The sequence below is a fragment of the Camellia sinensis genome, chromosome 9, assembly GCF_055761805.1.
Source record: "Camellia sinensis isolate YWXY chromosome 9, ASM5576180v1, whole genome shotgun sequence".
Classification (NCBI taxonomy): Eukaryota; Viridiplantae; Streptophyta; class Magnoliopsida; order Ericales; family Theaceae; genus Camellia; species Camellia sinensis.
Window position 1 is genome coordinate 43409915 of NC_138969.1, and position 16447 is coordinate 43426361.

The 16447-nt window shown below is 35.9% G+C and overlaps 1 protein-coding gene across 2 annotated transcripts; it reads left to right on the forward strand.

The window, feature by feature from the left end:
• Positions 1-208: 208 nt before the first annotated feature.
• On the forward strand, positions 209-13329 carry HB-1 (homeobox-1). Of its 2 annotated transcripts, none has more exons than XM_028243854.2 (19): positions 209-1018; positions 1141-1587; positions 3323-3402; positions 3657-4055; positions 4134-4223; positions 4331-4495; positions 4618-4840; positions 5542-5642; positions 6493-6579; positions 6686-6838; positions 6949-7104; positions 7741-7950; positions 8025-8427; positions 8510-8733; positions 8830-9387; positions 10778-11407; positions 11571-11675; positions 11818-12081; positions 12215-13329. In XM_028243854.2, the coding sequence occupies exons 1-19, from the start codon at positions 889-891 to the stop codon at positions 13040-13042; spliced, it is 5253 nt and encodes a 1750-aa protein (XP_028099655.2). In that variant the 5' UTR covers positions 209-888; the 3' UTR covers positions 13043-13329. The 2 variants fall into 2 exon arrangements, with proteins under 2 accessions (XP_028099655.2, XP_082742829.1); XM_082886703.1 differs by having other exon boundaries at positions 12218-13329.
• Positions 13330-16447: the final 3118 nt, after the last annotated feature.

A 16447-nucleotide genomic window follows, 5' to 3' on the forward strand; every position in this document is an offset into this window, starting at 1 on the left:
AAATATATATATATATATATATATATTTTTGATGGGTATACATTGAATCCATATGTTGCAATACTTTTAATAAAGAGCCCAGTTTAAATAGCCCAACAGAAAAAAGGCCAGTCTAGCCCACTTCACTCAAAAGAGGGTAGAGAGATAGAGAGGGAGGGTGGGACCCACAAAAACACAAACTACAAACCCTTAACCAGATTGTGGCACCAAAAGATTCCAAACCATGAAACACAAGATTTCAATTCACAACCAACCCCCAAAATAACAAAAACCACCCAGAAACCAAAAAGAACACAAAAATAAATTTATTATTAAAAAAACAAAAACAAAATTATACCCCAAACACACAGTGCACACAAGGGTAGGCCAAAAAAGAAAAAAAGTAACCTTCCTATTTTACTTGATCTTCTCATTTAGTCAATTCACAAAGACTCAACCATTCATTAGAAATTAAAAATTTTCAAAAACACAAAATAGACAAAACAAAAACAAAAAAATATACTAACAATATGGAATATGTAGAGACAGACCCAAGAAAGAAAGACTGTTCTTTTTTGTTCTTTTTTAATTTCTTTTGTTTTTATTCCTTTCAAATCAACTCCCTTTTTTTCTCTCTTTTATTTCTTCGCAATTTCCTATCATTGCTCTCTCATCACAATCACAATTATTATTTCTCTCTTTCTATATCTACACATTGTACATGTATATATACATACATTCATGTCCTTTTGTGCGTCAAAATTTGCCCCAATTTCTCTCTCTCCTTTTGTTTTCTTGTAGAGCGAGAGAGAGATTATATATTGTTTGTTTATCGCAGAAACCCTAGTTTTTGTTTTTGGGTGTCTCTCGATTTCTAGGTTTGAAAAAAAGCTGTGATTTTGATCTTCAATGGAGGCCGCTTCTGAAGGGGAGAACAATAAGAACAACAGTGACAGCAGTCCGATTGAGGGGCCGAAGAAGCCTAAGAGACAGATGAAGACTCCTTATCAGTTGGAAATCCTCGAAAAGACCTACGCTTGTATGTATAATCTCAATCTCAATCTCAATTTTGTGTATATATATGTTGTATATGAATTTGGTGATTTGGGTGATGAAGTTTTTGATTGATTGATGGGTTTTGTTTTTTGATGGGTTGTGCAGCGGAGACCTATCCGTCGGAGGCGACGAGGGCGGAGCTATCGGTGAAATTGGGGTTGTCAGATAGGCAATTGCAGATGTGGTTTTGTCATAGAAGGTTGAAGGATAAGAAAGATGGGGGTGTGAAGAAGCCCCCAGCTAGCGGGGCGGTGGTGGTGAAGAGGGGGTTGTTAGATTCTGATAGGGATGAATTAATGGTAGCTGAGAGAGGTAGTGATCATGGATCAAGGTCTGGGTCTGGGTCGGAGTCAGGGTCGGGTTCGAGTCAGTTTGATTATGGGGGTGGTGTGCCGATGGTGGGAAGGTATTATGAGTCTCCCCGGTCGGTAATGGAGCGTAGAGTGGTAGCTTGTGTGGAGGCACAGCTGGGAGAGCCATTGAGGGAGGATGGGCCAATTCTTGGGGTGGATTTTGATGAACTTCCACCGGGTGCATTTGGGGTACCTATAGGTACTTATTATGTTGTGTTTTGTTATTGATTATATTGTCTTTATTGTATGTGTGTTTATTTGGTTATTAGAAAAACATAATTCTCATATTTGTGATTGGGATGTGATGTTAAAACAAAGAAAAACATAATTCTCGTATTTGTGATTGGGATATGATGTTAAAACAAAAAATTTGATGATCTAATATGGTTTTTTGACTTTTTATATTTTGAAATATATCATTCTGTAATTTTGGTCAATGTTTGTTATTTTTGGGTTTTTCTTATGTTATATTACCCTTCCCTAACAAATTTTATGAACTTAATTTGGCATGCTTTAGAGTTGTCGAATAAAGGCAGGTTTCATTACTATCCATTTATGTGTTGCTTGTTTCCTGAGGTGGTGACCATGTTGTTGAGTCTGGTTTCATGGCATCAGGCAGTCCTACCAGTTCTAATACTGTGTGTGTAGGAAGTAGATAGTGTATTTTGATCATATACAAGTTTTAAGTGTTGATTTCCTAGACTTTTGTCTACTGTGTAAACTTCCTTTATGCTAGTGGTTAGTATCCAAGCTTTTAGTTGAGCGCATGGACTTTGATCTGTGTGTACAGTTATCACTTCTGGAGGATCAACTTGTAGGGGGGTGCTTTCTCTTTGATCTTCTAATTATTTTGATATCTATGGGTTCAATTACATTTGAGGTACTAATTTTTTGAAGGAAATGTAATTTGTCTTATGAAATGTGTACATGGGTAAGAGAAATGGATATGAACTGATATGTACATGTTGACTGGGTAAATGGTGAAAATACGGAATATTGGTACAGTAAGGACACAACTAGTATGCATGCCTGTTCAATGGCAATAGATCATTCTTGTATTGATGGAAGACATGAAAGTCAAGAATACAAATAATTAGTTTATGGTTGTTTCCAATAACTATGAAGGATAAAAGTGAAGAAAAAATAAGTGATAATGGAGGGCAAAGGTGGAAAAAAATTAGACATAGATGGCTTGAAGTTGATTAATTCTAGTCGCACACCATATTTTATCTCAGTGCACACCATTTGTGTCGTTACTGAACAAAAATAAAATGTTCGAATATCAACTTCTGAATAAAAACCAATTGTTCGAACAAAAATCCCGTTTGATAGTTGATGTCCAAACATTTATATTTTGTTCGGAAGTAGATATCCAAGCATATGCATTTTGTTCAGATGTTAATGTCCAAATGGCGTGTACTGAGACAAAGTGTGGTGTGTGCAAATAGAATCACCCCTTGAAGTTATATATGCTTTTGTTACTTTAATTGAGGGCAAAAACAGGAAAAATAGTTTCGAGCACCCAAGGATGAAACTCTCGAGTCAACTATCCCTTGATGTTGATATATAAGCTATAGATTATTCTCCAAATTTCAGGATTCTTGTGCTTTGATGATAGAAGTTTGATGTGACGTAAAAATGAATATTTAGTTGAATTTTCTCCACTCAGTTTTCTTTATCAGTTCTTTTTGTTGCATTATTGGATATGCATTGATGAAAATCTTTGTTGTCTATCATTATTTAGTTGTTTCAAATAAAATTATATGTTTTTTGTTTTAAAAATATTTGTCTGTAAGTGAAATACTGCATTCTTTATTAACTTAATCATATAGCTCGTTTATAAATGAATGAAGTAATAGGTAATATGAGTTTTGAATAAAAATTTCTTGTGTTCCATATTTTATGCTAACTTATTGGTTTTCCTTGTGGAGTAGTGATGACAAAGCAGCGGGACCAATCTGGGGTTTCTTATGGGGGCAAATCATTTGAGCAATGTGATCTCAAGTCAATCAAAGTTGGTTCTCTCTCTCTCTCTCTCTCTGATATTTCCTTTACGAAGGAAAGGAATTGTCACTTTTTATTACCTGTGAATGGATTCGTAGGAATATTGGAATTCACAAGTGGTGCTCTTATTTATTTGTTTCTTCTGATGGATGTATTTTTGTATTTAACACTAAAATTCTTGCTAAAACCAATAATGAAATAAATAAAGTTACTTAGGTCATCTGGATAAATGCAGCTTAAAGTTTTAATTCATTGTTCCTCCAGGCTGCTGTTAGGGGTCACCGTGAATGTCTTCTTGATGAGCCTAGCATCGGATTTGATTCATATGGACGACTTATTCCATCGAACTTCTATGATTCACCTGTTGAGTGTCCTAGGGCCAATCCTTCAGTGCTTGTGCATGGTAATGGACAATTATCTAGGGGATATGGAGTCCAAGGTCAGGTACAGTCTGTTAGTTTATCATCTCAGCAAGGTAGGCAGGGACATTTTTCATCACCATCTGGGGATAATAACTGCATTGCGCAAAGGGAGTCCTTTATAAACATGCAATTGGATGCTTCAGACAGTGCACATCCAGCAATAGTGCCAGAAAATACAGATGCATCTGATAGGCACATTTCCAATAGTGAATATGGCTTGCAGATGGAGAAAAAACGCAAGGTATTGTAAAGCCCTCGTGTTTTGCGCACAATTTCTTTTATCAGGAATTAGTAGTCATGTTTTAGTTAACTCTTGCAGAGTGATGAATCTAGAATTGGAAGGCAAGTTGATGCCAATGAAAAAAGGATCCGGAAAGAGCTTGAGAAACAAGATATCTTGAGGCGTAAGGTTTGGTCTCATCTGTCCTAAACTTCAACTAATTGTCAACTACAGAATAGGGGGGAAAGAAAAGAAAGAACTTTTCTCATACTGATGTGATGAATCTTTTTTTTAAGAGAGAAGAGCAAATGAAAAGAGAAATGGAGAAGCAAGACCGGGAAAGGCGGAAGGAAGAAGAGAGGTTGATGCGTGAAAAGCAGCGACTGCAGGAGAGATTTGAACGTGAAGAAAGACGTGAAATTGAACGGAGGGAGAAATTTTTGCAGAAGGAATCTTTGAGAGTAAGTTTGAGAAACTAATGGTGTAAGTTTTTGAGCTCGTACAATATACTTTATTTACAGCATCTAGTGATGACAAAACTCATGGGTCTCCCTGTCGCTTCCATTTTTGTTTGTTTGTCAAGGCTGAGAGAAAGAGGCAAAAAGAAGAGCTTCGCAGAGAGAAGGAAGAAGTGAGATTGAAAGCTTCTCTTGAGAGGGCAACAGCACGCAGAATGGCCAAGGAATCCATGGAGTTGATTGAGGATGAACGGTTGGAATTAATGGAATTGGCTGCTTCAAGCAAGGGATTACCTTCAATAATTTCTCTTGACCATGACACACTGCAAAACCTCGAGTCTTTCAGGGGTACGTTTTGTTTGACATTCCCATAAGAATTTTCTATTTCACTCTATAATTTTTGTATCTTTTGCAATTGTTCTGAAAGCTGCTTACAAAATTCCATATTATTGTGCTATAGAAGAAATTGAGACAGCATATATTTGTCTTTTTCAAAGAATATGAGCTTTAACTTGAGCTAGTCAAAAGCTTAAGTTTGTGTTTTTATCCCTTTTACCTTGTCAATGTGAGCAATTAGGTTCTTCCTCTTACGACACCCTGTTTTTAATAATGAGTTTTCTCTTTTATGCAATGCCTCTTTTATCTTCTCATTTCATCTCCCTATTGAAGCCTCTTTAAATTATCTTTCAAATCTAGCTTTCTCACATGGGAAATAAATTCTTAAAAACCACTAAATAAATGGACCTTATAGACTTGCCAAAAAAAACAGGATCCTGTTCTGTTTAAGCATCTCTAACATCTTCTGATCCTGTCTTTGATGCAGTCTTTAATTTTGTAAATTTAACTTGTGGTGAATTAACTTGAATAGGATCCTGCATCTTTCATGCCAAACTTGTGGATTTTATATTTCATATGCAGTTTAGTTATATAAATAGCTACCTTAATGCTATATGTGTTATCTCAAGTCATTTCATTTATATTGTTTTCTGATTCAGTTTAATATATTTTGGAAATCTAATGGGCTGCTGACAAAAAGTTCTGTTCTTCAGATTTGTTGTGTTCATTCCCTCTCAAGTCTGTGCAGTTGAAAAGGCCATTTGCAATTCGACCCTGGACTGATTCAGAGGAGAACATTGGAAACCTTCTAATGGTTCGTCTCATATCCATTTCTTCTTTGTTTCTTTGGTGACTAGGGCCCATATTCAGAAAGCATTGTAAGGGAGCATATCATGTACGAGTGTTTAGAATACTTGTACTAGTGGCTGCACTAGTTGTAAATTTTTATTTTCAACCCAGGTTTGAAAGAACATAATCCATCTTTCTCTTTTTAGTCAAAAGAAAATGTTTCTTTCTAGTTTCTGTGATATAATGTTTTGTGGATAAGCTATAATATTGTACATCAGCGGATTAGCTTAAATATGCCTGTTGCCTGAAGCATGCTCATGTTCTAGCTTTCATTGTTATATGCTATGAAGCATGGGTACTACAAAAATGTAGTACTTATACTTGGTACATATTTGGTATGGGTACGCATTGGTTACGGGTAGATGTGTACCAGGTACGCAAAATATGTATCCATTTAAAAAATAAATAAATTGATTGTATAGTATGGTTCATGTATGTCTTGCATACGCACCACTTATGTGGCTATAGCGAGGCTTAAATGCAATTTTCTTAAAAATATAACGGAACCAAAATCTATATAACAAGAAATCAATATATATTGGCTATTTTTACATAAAACAAATGAAGGGTGTCTGCAAATTTCCAAGTAGTATTATTCAAAGATGAAGTTGATGGAAGTGAAGATTCTTAGCTTCATAGGACTATGGTTTTTAGAATTAAACTTTGGTTTGTAGCTTCTCTAATGTAATGACATTAAACTATCAGAATAGACCTTACTGTTAGCTTCTCTATATCCATGCTTCATAGTGCTTGATGATTTGTTAAAGTTGTGAACCCTAAGCCTTTTTTTTTTGACATTGTGGTTGCCTTGTCAGGTCTGGAGATTCTGTATTACTTTTGCTGATGTTCTGGGGCTCTGGCCTTTCACCCTTGATGAATTTGTTCAGGCTTTTCATGACTATGTAAGTTTTTTGGGAGGTCTTTCTTTCAGTTGTCTGGGAAAATATCTTATTTGTTGTTTTGCTCTTGCTATTTTCTGGAGTTAATATTTGCATATTAATCCTTTAGGATTCAAGATTGCTGAGCGAGATACACATTTCTCTTCTGAAATTGATCATCAAAGATATTGAAGATGTTGCGAGAACACCCTCCACTGGGTTAGGAACAAATCAATGTAGTTCTGCTAATCCTGAAGGTGGACATCCACAGATTGTTGAAGGGGTAACCTCAAGCTCTATTTTGTAGTTATAGCTGTGGCAGTAAGCCTTTCTTTTTCTTTTTAAAAAAAAAATAAAATTACAGAGCTTTTTGTTGATGTTGACTTTCTGCAGGCATATCTTTGGGGTTTTGACATATGCACCTGGAAGAACCACTTAAACCCGTTGACGTGGCCTGAAATATTGCGGCAGTTTGCACTGTCAGCAGGTTTTGGGCCACAGTTGAAGAAGAAGGGTATTGATAGGGCATGCTTACATGATAAAGATGAGGTGCTTTATTTTAATGTTCTCATCGTTGCATATATCACCTTATATTTCTTGGCTAAGATTATGATACAAACATGTTCAAGCTGATTGTATGTGTTTAAAATAAAAAAAGGTTGTAAACCCCAATTTTTTTCTTTTTTTTTTGGGACGGGGAGACGGATTCCGCTGATTGTGCAAGTGTTGCCAAGTAAATGTTTCTTATGATGTCTATTTTTATATGATATTACTATCAGGGTGTGCAGAAAGTCAGATAGCTAGGACTCTTTAAAATAGGAAAACAAGGTATTAGTTTTTATTTAATATTGACTGTATTCATAATTCATAGAGGGATAATGCATTGTGGATATGTACTCGTGATCCAGTCATGGATGTTATTCTTGCAATACACGATAGGATGAATATTACGGGGGTGTCACCATTGCTAGCTTGTTTAATGAATCATTTGCTAACCAAATTAAATTCTAAATTGGTTTGCTGAGAATCTTGGCTTGACTTATATATTATCTTGAGCATTTGTCTACATTGAGATAATAAAGCTTATTTGCTATGCTTGACTTGCAGAATAATTAACTTCCCTCTTTTCTGAGTTTGTTTTTTCCCTTCATATCGATTGATTCATAATTATATTTGTATGTGCAGACTAAAGGTTGTGAAGATATAATTTCTGTTCTACGCAATGGTTCTGCGGCTGAAAATGCAGTTGCAATTATGCAAGAAAAAGGTTTTCCTCTTCAGCGCAGATCAAGGCATCGGTTGACTCCTGGAACAGTCAAATTTGCAGCTTATCATGTTCTCTCTCTTGAGGGAAACAAAGGCCTGACAGTGTTAGAACTTGCACATAAAATTCAGGTAATTTATATTTATTTTGGATGGCTCTTTGCACCCCTTACCTTTTCCTGATTTTTGTTTCTGTCTGCTTGAAGAAATCTGGACTTCGTAACCTAACAACAAGCAAGACACCGGAGGCTTCTATTTCTGTTGCATTATCAAGGGATGCAGTCCTTTTTGAAAGAACAGCTCCTTCCACATATTGTGTACGGCCTGCTTTTAGAAAGGATCCTGCTGATGCTGAGGCTTTGCTTGCAGCAGCCAGAGAGAAAATAAAGCGATTTGAAAATGGTTTTTTATCTGGGGAAAATGCTGATGATGTTGAAAGAGACGAAGACTCTGAAGGTGAAGGCGCTGATGGTCCTGAAGTTCATGATTTAGGTTCGCCAAATGCAAACAAAAACAGCAGTAATGAAGATAGCACTAACTCAGGAAATGAAAAGGATAATTTCCTAGACGATGTCACGCTAAATATGCAAAATGAGCCTGGTACTGCAGGTAAGGATCATTTATGTATTTTTGTCTTTGATAATATATGTATTTGTTGTTCTTCAATAAGTTTCCAAGGACAAAATTTCAGGCACTTCTGTCAATCAATTTATTGATGATTCTGGTAAAGATAATGTTGCAATTATCCCTTATCAAGGAGATACAGAGATCGATGAAAGCAAATCGGGTGAACCATGGGTTCAAGGACTTACTGAAGGTGAATATTCAGATCTTTCTGTTGAAGAGCGTCTCAACGCTCTTGTTGCCTTGGTTGGCAAAGCCAATGAAGGAAACTCAATTCGTGCTGTTCTTGAGGTAACGTTCTCTCAATTTTATGTCTATCAAATTGCTTGGTGTAGGAATAGAAATGTTGGTCCTTTTGTCTGTTGTCTGATGTTGAGAGTTTTGCAGGATCGCCTGGATGCAGCAAATGTTCTTAAAAAGCAAATGTGGGCTGAGGCACAATTAGATAAAAAGCGCATCAAAGAAGAGAGTATTCCCAAGTTTCTTTACTCTTCTTTTACGGGGAATGAAACTGAGATAAAACAGGCCTGTGCTGCAACAGAGAGCAGCCAAAGCCCATTGGCTGGTTTTGACGACAAAATTTCTGAGTCACCTCCCAACACAGTAAAGAAAGAGTCTTTCGTTGGGGCAGACAATGTGCAGGATCACCTCAACAGTTTACCTCCAGATAGAATCCTGGTGGGACCCGATAACTCCATTTGTCAAATTAGTTCCTCAGTTCAGCAAAATGGGTATGCTGCCGAAAGGTCACGCTTGCAGTTGAAAACTTATATTGGCCACAGAGCAGAAGAAATGTACATATACAGGTCCTTGCCTCTTGGTCAAGATCGAAGGCGTAATCGTTACTGGCGATTTGTTGCATCTGCTTCTAGACATGATCCTGGTTCTGGCAGGATCTTTGTTGAATCACCTGATGGCTATTGGAGGCTTATTGATTCTGAAGAGGTAGACCTTTTACAATATATAATATTTACTAATGTGATGTCTGGTCAATGTGTCATTCCAGTTTTACAGTGAATAAATCAGAAGTAAGCTTGCAAGGTAGTCTTTCAATGAGCTGAAAGCAACTTTTTAGTTGTAGTACAGTTCTTAAGGCTCTTTACAAGCTGGACCTTGGTATGGAATATGCGACTATAAACTATGAAGCATAGACACGGCAAAATGGAAGCCGTGGCGGTGTCGGATACGGGGACACGCCGGGGACACGGGGACACGTCGGGGACACGTACGGGGCACGGCATCTGGCGTGTCCCCTTAATTTAATTTATTTTTTTGCAGGGGACACGCGTGTCCGAATCTGGACATGCCATGGACACGGCAAGAAAAGTAACTGAAAGGGGGAAAACGAGAACAAACCTGGTCAGCGACGATCCAGAGCCCTTCGACTTCGATCGACGATCCAGAGCCCCATTCTACTTCGACGATCCAGCCCCTTCGCCTTCGCAGAGCTCTCTCTCTGTCTCGCCTTTGCCTTCGCAGAGCTCACTCTCTGTCTCGCCTTCTCTCTCTCCCTCGCGTCTGATCCTGATCGCGATCGAGATCGCGATCGTCTCCCTCTCTCGCGCTTCTGATCGCGATCGTCTCCTTGCTTCTGTCTCCCTCTCTCTCAGTTCTCTCCCGTCTGTCTTCATCTCTTGATATTATAACTATTATAATTATTATATATTCATATATAATATATATAACTCATACCTATTATTATTTTATTATATAATAACTATATATAATATATATAACTAATAACTATTATTATTTTATTATATATTATATAATAGTTATTATATAATATAAATATACTCATTAGATAATGGATAATACATATTATAAGATAATATATACTTATACATATTAATAAATAAAAAAATAAATACATGTATGTAAAATAAAATAATTAATTACAACACATTATTTAAAAATATAATAAATAAGTAAAATAATTAATATGTATTAAAATAAAAATATTTATAAAAAAATTAAAAAATTTGCCGTGTCCCCTGCCGTGTCCGTGTCCTCATTTTTTAGAAATTGCCGTGTCCCGTGTCCGTGTCCGTGTCCGTATGCGTGTCCGTGTCCGTGCTTCATAGACTATAAATAATTGGAGTCTGACTATTGTCAGTTCTTAAGGTTCTTTACAAGCTGGACCTTGGTATGGAATATGCGACTATAAATAATTGGAGTCTGACTATTGTTTCAATAATTTCTTTGATGTCATTGTTCTGAATTATGTTCAGTTACACTACTTAAGCGCCTTTCAACACATTCTTTCTCATTGCATATTTGTAATGCCTTGCATCTGTTGGCCATCTGTTACTGATCCAATTTATTCTACTTGTAGGCATTTGATGCTCTTTTAGCGTCCTTGGACACACGTGGGATTAGGGAATCTCATTTGCACATAATGTTGCGAAACATTGAGAAGTCATTCAAGGAAAACGTAAGAAAGAATTCTCAAAGTGCTAGTATTATGGGCAGAAGTGTAAATGTTGGTAATGAAGCTGCCGAAATGGATTCTAGTCCTGCTCAAAGTGGGGGTGCTGACAGTCCTAGCAGTACTGTTTCTGGCTCCAATTCTATTACCAGTGAACCATCATCCTCTTTTAGAATTGAGCTTGGGAAGAATGAAACTGAGAAAAAGGCTGCTATGGAAAGATATCAAGAGTTCCAGATGTGGATGTGGAAAGAATGCTTCAATTCATCAACTTTATTTGCCATGAGATATGGAGAGAAAAGATGCAGACCACTATTAGGAATTTGTGATTTTTGTCTCGACTCATATATTGTTGAAAACGACCACTGCCCTTCTTGCTACAGGTCATTTGGCACCTTTGATAACAAGATAAATCTTTCTGAACATGTGCCCTTGTGTGAAGAGGAAAGGAAAGAAAGCCGCAAGAACTCTAATATTTCAAAATTTTGTCATCCCTTGAGAATCAGATTGCTCAGGGCCTTGTTAACTGTCATTGAGGTGAGGGAACAATTACTTTTTAAGTTTTTTATTTTTTATTTAATTGGATTAGAACCCTTAATTTTTCCAGGATTATCGCTTAATCTATTTTCCCTATTCTGGCATCTTGTATGTAGTTGTCATTTATCAATTTTGTCTATATTTTACATTTTTGAATTGGCAGGTTTCCGTTCCATCCGAGGCTCTTCAATCTTCTTGGATGGAGAACTGTAGGAAGACTTGGGGTATTAAGTTACATGCTTCATTGTCTGCTGTGGATCTTCTACAGGTTTTCTTATTTTTCATCTTTTTTATTTTTGTTTTCCTCCCCTTTTGGACAATGTAATTGACATGCCTCGGTCTACTTCTTATTAATATGATTTTCTTTGAAAGAGATTATGAATTTGAATTTTAAACAATTTGGTTTTCAGATTTTGACCGAGTTTGAGGCTGTCATCAAACGGTGTTGTTTATCCACACTCTTTGAGACAACAGATGAATTGTTGGCTGTCTCTGCTCTATCAGGAAGAGGTGTATGTGATTCTGCCGATGCTGGATCAGTTCCTCAACTTCCTTGGATACCGCAGACCACTGCTGCTGTCGCTCTTAGGCTTTTGGAGCTTGATGGCTCCATTTCCTACACACGGGATCAGAAAGCCGAGCTTCTTGATAACAATGAAGTGGAAGATTTCACAGTTGAGTCTCCTTAAAATATCGTTACTCTCCCTTGATTTTGTGTATCATTCTTTGTTCAATAGACTGCTTTTATGATCTTTTTATTTTCTTGTTAGAAGTAACTTTATAGTGGCCTGTTTCAATTATCCTCAGAAGCTTCCATCGAGGTATGCTTTTATGAAGAATATTGAAGAGGTTGGACAACCAGAAGTGCACCAAGGCAAACACAGGAAAGAAAGGAATAGCGCTGATGTGGCTAACTTGTATGGGATCTCTGGATATAGGCAAGGGGTTCGTGGCCGTGGCCGTGTCCCTGGAAGGTCACAAAAAAGAGTTACAGGTTCTGGCAAACGAAATCTTAGAAATGTCGTGACATTAACCGATGTACTTAGGCAGCAAGGACAGAGAACAGATGGACAGAAACTTGGACGGGGTCGCCGAACCATTAGGAGGAGGAGAGAAGAAAAGAGGGAAGTTCAGGATCAGGAGACGCCGCTGAGTCATTTCGGCAACATAGGTGGCCTTAAGAATTTTGTAGAGTCCCCAAGAAACTCTGGTGGAGAGTGGGTTGGTGAAGAGATCGAGCAGATGCAAATCGAGGGTGCTGATAATAGTAACAGTTTGGAAGCCATTGAATCTGATGACAATGATGAGTGTGCAGTGGGATACGAAAATGGGAAATGGAGGACTGGGAATTTGATGGTGATGAGTGATGAGGATGTTGATGGTAGTGGGGATGATAACGATTTCGAAGAGATGGGAAGAGAAGCTTTTGAGGAAAATATGGTTATGAATGAGGATTTCGAAGAGATGGGAAGAGAAGCTTTTGAGGAAAATGTAGATATGAATGAATATTCGGAAGACATGGGAAGAGAGGGTTTTGAGGCAAATGTAGATTTGAATGAGGATTCAGATGGAAATGGGGATCAGAATGAAGATGAAAGCACAGATTCAGCAGATTCAGAAGATTATAGTGATTAAAGACGGAAGTGGTGATGGATCAGAAGAAGCTTTAAGCAGGTTAAATTTTTTCACATGTTTCTTTTTGTACTATTTATTATTCTTTTAGTGTAGCATCTCTAGTAGGCTCATCTGTGTATAGGGGGGTATAGAACAAAATTGAAATGCCGGTTTTAACTCTTTGTTTTTCTAGTTAGTTAAGAGATACGTGTATGTGATCCAACCACCTGTTCAAAGAGCATAATGAGAGTGGATTTGTACATTTGGGATATAATTTATTATCCTAATGCCACCCTGTTTTGTTGCCATATGTGCTTTTTGAGATTGTAGTAAAATTGGTTTCTGATATTTTTTATTTTTTGTTTTTTGTAGTTTACTTATTTATAATATAGTCCTAGTTTAAGTAGTGGTTGCGAAAATGGTTATACTGTAAGAGAAATTCCAAATATTTTTCAACCCTAGATTTTAATGGTTGTGTGCATGTCAATTCTACCCAACCCAATGTATATATTGGCCTCGTTTGGAAAGTGGCTATTTTAGTAGGCTATTTGGCTTTTTTGCTATTTTAGGCTATTTTAGTTTTTGTGTTTGGGAAGATGAGATAGATTTTATTTGAGTTGTATTAAAAAATGTGTTGAAATGATGTTTAAAATTAAAATGACAAATTTATTCCTAAAAAAATATTTTTTTAAATTGCTATCAAGGGGTAAAATCATAAAATGTTCATTGATGGAACATTTTCTCTAGCTGACAGTGTAGGCTGCTTACATTGCCGGCTGTGCAGTCTTTTTTTTTTTTTTTTTTTTTGAAAAAGCTTGCAGAAGTGGCTTTTTGGCTAAAAAATTTTTTTAATAGAGACATGATGAAGAAGTGTTAGTAAAGCCTGATATATTATGAATTTGATTTTTTAATAGAGACATGATGAAGAAGTGTTCATGAGACCGAATGTAGCGCACTTCTCCCATAGAAATGTCCGCAATTCTAAGTTTCTAACATGAGACTGAATTTAATTTTTGAAGGGCTATTATTACATGGAAAATTAATTTTTGGAGGGCATCCCTTATACAAAGAGGGCTTTTCAAAATTTCAGGGTCCAGATTGAGTTTCAGGGGGCCATTACATGGGGTTTAAAAAAAATTTGAACAACAACCCATGTATAAAAGCGTGCTTTTTCAAATTTTGAGAAGCCAAGAACAAAATCTCTAATTCTTCTATCAATAGATAATTTCAAAGATACAAATGTAGCACACCATGGTAGTAAAATTAATAATCACAACAATAATAATAGTAATAAAAATAATGAGGATCAACAGAAAAAGATTTATTTAAATACTTGGCAGTTTAGCATAATGCCTTTATATATCTCACTGTTCTCATCTTGATGATCAAGCCACAAACCACCATACCAACCATTGGCTTCATCTATTAAGGTCAGTGCCACATGTCTAAAGGACGCACCTTTATTTCAAGGCATGTTGCAAGAAAAAAAATTCAACATATAATATTTTGTCTTGCCATCTAGAGGTAATAATATAAAAGGTGAAAATAAATAAAGAATTTTTTTTTTGTGTGTAAAAACTTACGTCTCAAAACAATCAAAAAAATTTTGGCAACATATTGAACAATATATTGGATATTTTCAAGAAAGCGATATCAATTAGTATATTTATATTTAAACTAAGAACACATCACCAATACATGATACTCAGATATACAACACAAATTTTAGAAAAATTTTGATATCATATCAATTGGTGTTAAGATAGCACATGATATTATCACAATAAATTGCCAAGTTACACACATGTAAGAAAAATGCTAGGAACCCACCCTTACGGATCATGAATTTACCCCGAATGTGTTTGTGTGGTAGAGATTGAATTGATGAAGTGTAGAGTCTACATATGAAATAAATCTGAGCCATTGATTTATTTTTTTGGGTAAATTCTGGGCTGATAAGGGTGAGTTTGTAGTATTAGAACTATGGATACAACATCTTTAGCTATGGATCGCGTGACATGGACTCTTCTATTTTCCGCATGCAAAAAATGAAAATGATACCAAACAACATTTTTGCCCAAATGACGTACTAATCTCCTTCCTTTCTGCAACTACATACTTTCTACTATCTACTAAATTGAAAAAGACTATTTTTCACAATCAATCCATCAACAATGACATATGCATAAAAAAAAAACAAACTAAAGTGAACACGTGGTCTTTGCTATCCATCAAGAAAAATCATAACCTTCTATCCAATGCAAAGAGAAAAACCTATTGAAGTGTTAATCTACAATTGAAGCCTAATAAACATATAAGTTATAATGTTTGAGACTTACTGATCGTTGGGAACTTTAATCAAACAGAAACAGATAAAACAAATATGACCAACACCATAAACCACATATCCATATGGAGAGTCAGATTCAGTGTGGAGAAACAAATCTACCTGTTCAAGATCAATCCTAGACTCAATCTCAGACATTTGACTTGAGCCAACGCCTCTAATCCTCCCGCAGATCAGTCTGGAGCAGACAAACACAATGAAAGTGGCAATCATTCCAAACCCAATAATTGTAGTTATCAAGTTCATGCCTGGACTAGGCATAAAAAATGAAGAAAAAAAAACATATATAAATATGTATATATAACTTGGCAGCTTATACTCAAGGTATGTACACCCATTTGAGGGGAGATTGTGGGTTTGGAATGAGAAAAAAAAAGAATGACTTTATTTTGGGTAAGTAAATAAATTCAATAAAAAGAGGCAACAAAGGGGTACACAAAAAACATAAGATGAGTGTGAGAACAAGAGATAGCTAATTCAGACTCAATTTTTTTCTTTATTTTCTCATTTTTAGACTTAATTTTATTTTATTTTATTTTATTTTATTTTCTGATCCATTGTCTCATAGCCAAAAAGAGTATTACCACAACACAAGAAATGATTACTGGACTTTTGAATTAAAAAAGAATGAAACTTATATAAAACAAATGAAATCTAAGAGACGTTGATATATCATATAAGGTTATAAATATAACAGATGTAAAATAAAACAACTTGAAAATAGATACAATAAACGAATTATTTTGATAAGATAACAAGAATTCAACCATTTCCAAGAAGGGTTCACAAATTCACCAAATTTCAACAATCACTGCATGAACAGAGCTGAATCTATCTATGCAAATTAGAAAAGCAATCATTCAAGCACCTTAAACAATTACCATCAAAACAACTACAACTATGATATTGCCTCAAGCGACATAGTTGAGATTGTGATTAGTATACACCTGCTATTGCTTTTTACATTGTTTGTCTAGGTAAAGCACACATAACGTTTAGTAACAGAAATTTTTTGGTTTCAATATATGACCTAAGAATTTTATGTTTCAATTTGGTGATTAAATCCGTGCGTCTCATAC

Bases quoted from the DNA above. Each gene is read 5' to 3' on its own strand.
- HB-1 (XM_028243854.2), top strand. From the start codon at position 889: ATGGAGGCCGCTTCTGAAGGGGAGAACAATAAGAACAACAGTGACAGC. The intron at 6,839-6,948 runs GTAACCTCAAGC...GACTTTCTGCAG, and splicing joins ATCCACAGATTGTTGAAGGG to GCATATCTTTGGGGTTTTGA. The intron at 8,734-8,829 runs GTAACGTTCTCT...AGAGTTTTGCAG, and splicing joins CAATTCGTGCTGTTCTTGAG to GATCGCCTGGATGCAGCAAA.